The sequence below is a fragment of the Coenobita brevimanus genome, chromosome 4, assembly GCF_032717465.1.
Source record: "Coenobita brevimanus isolate Jiangsu-jjx chromosome 4, ASM3271746v2, whole genome shotgun sequence".
In the NCBI taxonomy this organism is placed as follows: domain Eukaryota; kingdom Metazoa; phylum Arthropoda; class Malacostraca; order Decapoda; family Coenobitidae; genus Coenobita; species Coenobita brevimanus.
The window spans coordinates 2,263,950-2,269,562 of NC_136957.1; the positions used below are offsets into that span (position 1 = coordinate 2,263,950).

Here is a 5,613-nt window from a genome sequence, read left to right on the forward strand (position 1 = left end):
TCACATGCTCTCCTAGTCAGTCTCTCACCCCTCTGTCATATACATATCTCCTCTCCATCCTGCCATCTCATCCTCGGTCTCCCCCTCCTCACTCACATACACCCTCCATAGTCAGTGTCATATTTCATCCCCTCCATCCCATCCCTTCATCTGCCATCCTCCTCACTCACTCTCCTAGTCAGTCTCTCAGCTAATCTTGCCTTCCTCCCCCTCCAGTGAGTGGTCAAGATGTCTGCCCTAAACCAGACAGAAAAAAACCTCCTCTATCTATTTGAGAAGCCCTATGAACCCCTCGATAGACCCAGAGGCGTGGATGAGGCTGGCTGTGATATCGCCACCCCGGTAAGTACTGAGAGAGAGAGAGAGAGAGAGAGAGAGAGAGAGAGAGAGAGAGAGAGAGAGATTGATAAGAATAAATACCGGTACATAAATTTAACAGTTAGAGAGAGAGAGAGAGAGGTAAAATACTTAAAATTCCCGTTCCTCCTCCTGCTCGTCCTCCAGGTGTTTCTCTCCAGCCACTCTGGACCTGGAGTAGAGACGTGTGTAAGTGTTCTCAAGCGGACAGACGCAGTCCTAGCCAATTTAGGGGCGGCCTTGACAGTGCCGAAGGGAAAGCCATTCTCCTTCTTCCTGAGGCCACATCGAAGGGCCGCCAAGGACCTGTGCGACGTGTTCATGGGTAAGTACACACACACACACACACACACACACACAAATGGTAAGATATATAAACACTCCATTAGCAAACGTTTTTTAGAAGAGACCCCTGGAATGTTCTTTATGGAGAGAGAGAGAGAGAGAGAGAGAGAGAGAGAGAGAGAGAGACCACAGTTTGTCTTCTAGTTGTGTAAAACTTATAGCAGTCCCTTAATGGTGGATAGGAAATTTCAACACTCCCAGTAGTAATGATCCATGGACCCAGGAACTGTGGAATGTGTCACCGCAGAACCAAAAAAATATACCCAGAAAAGTATTTTGGTCGTTTGAGAGAGAGAGAGAGAGAGAGAGAGGAGGTGTGTGTGGGGGGTGCTTTTTCTTTTGTGTGTTCTTACCTAATTGTTCTTACCTAATTGTATCTTCACAGGAATGAGTCAAGCTCGTACTGTCCCGTGTCTTAAACCATATTTATCGTACATATCCTTAAATTTGTGAATTGTTTTGGCACACACTATTTCATTCGGTAGTGCATTCCATTGATCAATTGCTCTGTTTGGGAAACTGAATTTCCTTACGTCTTTATCACCTCTCTTCTTATGCAGTTTTTTGCAGTGTCCTCTTGCTGATGCTTCTCCATATGTTAAGTAATCATTTATGTCTATTTTCTCCTTTCCTGATATGCACTTATATAGCATTATCATGTAACCTCTTTTCCTTCTCTCCTGTAGTGTTGGTAGATTCAGTTTATTTAGTCTTTCTTCGTAGCTTAGCTCCCTTAAGCTTGGTATCCATCTTGTAGCGGCCCTTTGAACTTTTTCAATCTTGTCTATATGCTTTTTGAGATGAGGACTCCAGACTATTGATGCATATTCCAGGGTTGGTCTAATGAATGATGTTATTATCCTTCTTAGCATGTCTTCATTTATGTATGTGAATGCTATTCTCATATTTGCAAGCAGTGTATACATGTTCCGTTCCTTCTCGCTGATGTGGTCAGCCGGAGATAGTCTGTTATTGATAATCACACCTAGGTCTTTCTCTCTTTCTGATGTGTATAGGATTTTATTTCCTAACTTATAATCCCAATCAGGTCTTTTTCCACTTTTACCAAACTTGATTACATGACACTTGTCCACATTGAATTCCATTTGCCATGTACTACTCCATTCATGAAGTTTATTTAATTCTTCTTGTAGCTCCCTACAATAGTCTGTGCTAGTAATTCTCCTTTGTATTTTTGCATCATCTGCAAACATATTCAGATAGCTCTCATTTCCAGTGTTACTGTTAATATCATTTATGTACACTAAAAACATGATTGGTGCCAGCACCGAACCCTGTGGTACTCCACTAGTCACTTCTTTCCGTGATGAGTAGTTTCCTCTTAGTACTGTTCTCATTTCTCTTTTTATGAGAATGTCTTGCATCCAACAAAACAGTTTGCCTCGAATTCCTCCTTGATGGTACAGCTTCCATAAAAGTCTTTGGTGTGGTACTGTGTCAAAAGCTTTCTTGAAATCTAAATAGATACTGTCCACCCATCCTTCCCTTTCCTGTATTGTGTTTGTTACTCTGTCATAGTAGCTCAACAGATTAGTAACACATGATTTTCCTTTTCTGAAACCAAACTGTCTTTCTGTTATCATACTGTGTTCTTCTAGATGATTTACCCAAGCTTTTCTTATAAGTTTTTCTAATACCTTGCTTACAACACTGGTCAGTGATACTGGTCGGTAGTTGAGAGGATTTTGTCTATTTCCTTTCTTGAAAAAGGGGACTATATTTGCTTTTTTCCAAATATCAGGTAGTTTCCCTTGACTCAAGGATTTCTTGAAAATTAAAAATAATGGTTTACTTAACTCCTTTGCACATTCTCGTAGTACCCAACATGAAATTTCATCAGGACCACTTGCTTTTCCTCTGTCTAATCTACGTAACTCCTCCTGTATTACTTTTTCTGCTATTTGTATATCTGGTAGTATGTGTGGACATGCGTGTTCCACATAGTCCCTCTCAAAAATTTTTTCTTCTGTAAAAACTAATTGGAAATTCTAATTTAGTGCTTCACAAATATCTTTCTCTTGTGTATAAGTGATTCCCTCGTCCGTAATGGATTGTGTGTGTGTGTGTGTGTGTGTGTGTGTGTGTGTGTGTGTGTGTGTGTGTGTGTGTGTGTGTGTGTGTGTGTGTGTGTGTGTGTGTGTCACCCTAACCAAACCTCTTACCCTATTCTTTTCCATCCAATCAACCTAATTCAACTTCCAAATCTTTCTCGATCAATCTTCATCGTGACCTACCCTGACCTTGCCCATCTCTCCATAATCTCTCTGCCGACCTCTGACCTATCCTGACCTCCCCAGAGACCAAAGAGCCAGAGGACCTGATCCAAGTGGCCGCCAGTGTACGTGATAAGGTCAATGAGGGTCTCTTTGCGTACGCTCTGGCATTTACCATCATTAGAAAGCCCGTAAGTCGAGTTATTACTACTGCTACTACTATTACTACTCATACTACTACTACTAATGTTACTACTACTACTACTCGTATTTTTACTATTATTATTATTATTATAGCCATTCGGATATAGTGAGTGTGGTTTATATGCCTTTTCATGCTGAGAATAAGGAAACCAAACACTTCGAGTTCCCCAAGTGGTTCTCTCTCTCTCTCTCTCTGAATTTAACGACCTAACCACCTCAAATTTAACGACCTAACCACCTCAAATCTCTCCCAACGATCTCTAACTACCTTTAACGACCTCTACCTACCTCTAACGACCTCTAACGATCTCTAACGACCCCTAACTACCTTTAACCTCTAACGACCCCTAAATACCTCTAACTTCCTCTAACCACCTCAAATCTCTCCTGACGACCTCTAACGACCCCCAGGAACTACGACAGATGCGCCTCCCTGCCGTAATTGAGACGTTCCCAGGCTGGTTCGTACCTCAAGAGGAGTTGACCCACGCACTGGTGAAGGCCAACAAGGAGAACCGACAACAGGTGAGACGCACGCACACGCACGCACGCAAGCACACACACACACACACACACACACACACACACACACACACACACACACACAACGTTCTCGCTTGCCAATTGGTGGACGGGAGTTCGCGCCTCATTCAGGTTGCGAAAAGTTTCACTGACGAAGTGGGTGGTTACTGTCCCCCTTGAGCAAGGGGATGGGTGTGTGGGTGTGTGAGGGTCACAGCCTTGCCCTTAGATCGGACTATATGAGCTCTCAGCTCCCTTCCGGGAGGGTAAAAGCTGACGATCACGACCATCAAGTGATCCTGACCGACCCGGTGAATTACACACACACACACACACAGAACCAATATAAACACATACAGACGCACAAACACAAAACCAGTATAAACACACACACACACACACACACACACACACACACACACACACACACACACACACACACACACAAATAAAAATAAATAAAACCCTATACACAACAGAAAGAGAGAAGGACCTAGGTGTGATTACACTGCTTGCAAATATGAGAATAGCATTCACATACATAAATGAAGACATGCTAAGAAGGATAATAACATCATTCATTAGACCAACCCTGGAGTATGCATCAGTAGTCTGGAGTCCTCATCTCAGAACACACATAGACAAGATTGAGAAAGTTCAAAGGGCCGCTACAAGATGGATACCAAGCTTAAGGGACCTAAGCTACGAAGAAAGACTAAATAAACTGAATCTACCAACACTACAGGAGAGAAGGAAAAGAGGTGACATGATAATGCTATATAAGTGCATATCAGGGAAGGAGAAAATAGACATAAATGATTACTTAACATATGGGGAAGCATCAGCAAGAGAACACTGCAAAAAACTGCATAAGAAGAGAGGTGATAAAGACGTAAGGAAATTCAGTTTCCCAAACAGAGCAATTGATCAGTGGAATGCACTACCGAATGAAATAGTGTGTGCCAAAACAATTCACAAATTTAAGGATATGTACGATAAATATGGTTTAAGACACGGGACAGTACGAGCTTGACTCATTCCTGTAAAGATACAATTAGGTAAGAGCACACACACACACACACACACACACACACACACACACACACACACACACACACACACACACACACACACACACACACACAAATATACCATAAACACACACAAACAGAGAGAGAGAGAGAGAGAGAGAGAGAGAGAGAGAGAGAGAGAGAGAGAGAGTTTTTTAATATGCAATACTGATTAAAAACGAGATGTATATATTTTTTGAGAAAGGCTGAGCGAATGCGACAGATAGATGGATAGACAGACAGACAGATAGATAGATAGTGATAGACAGACAAACGGATATATATACATGAATAGATAGATGGATAGACAGAGACATAGATAGATAGACAGATAGTGATAGATCGACAAATGGATATATATACCTAAATAGAGATAGATGGATAGACAGATAGACAGATAGATAGATAGTGATAGACAAATGGATATATATACCTAAATAGATAGATGGATAGATAGATAGATAGATACTAAGAGACAGGAACTGATAGATAATTATGGATGATATATGGATAGACAGACGGATAGATAGATAGATAGATACATACATACATAAACTGATTGGTTGATTGTCAGACTGATAGATACAGATGAATAACTATGTACCAGCAGACAGATAGATAAATAGACAGATAGATAGATAGACATAAAGATTCTGATAGATAGACAGATAGACAGATAAATAGATGCTGATAGACAGACAAAGTGCTGGGTGTACTGATTAGTCAACTAGAGGAATAGATAGATAGATAGATAGATAGACAGACAGGCAAATGATAGATAAACAGATATCGGTAGATGGATAGGTATATGATAAGTAGATAGACAAATAGACGTATAAAAAAAGAGACACGGATAGAAAGATAGATAGATAGATAGATAG

General features: G+C 41.0%; 1 protein-coding gene across 1 annotated transcript in view; it reads left to right on the top strand.

The window, feature by feature from the left end:
• The first annotated feature begins 228 nt into the window (after positions 1-228).
• The window catches only part of LOC145394992 (phenoloxidase 3-like), a 29,581-nt gene continuing 24,196 nt past the window's right edge, over positions 229-5,613 (top strand). Inside the window, exons 1-4 of the mRNA XM_080268738.1 lie at positions 229-342; positions 505-682; positions 3,021-3,127; positions 3,552-3,665. Coding sequence (XP_080124864.1) covers positions 229-342; positions 505-682; positions 3,021-3,127; positions 3,552-3,665 — 513 coding nt within the window. The remainder of the gene's footprint in view (positions 343-504; positions 683-3,020; positions 3,128-3,551; positions 3,666-5,613) is intronic.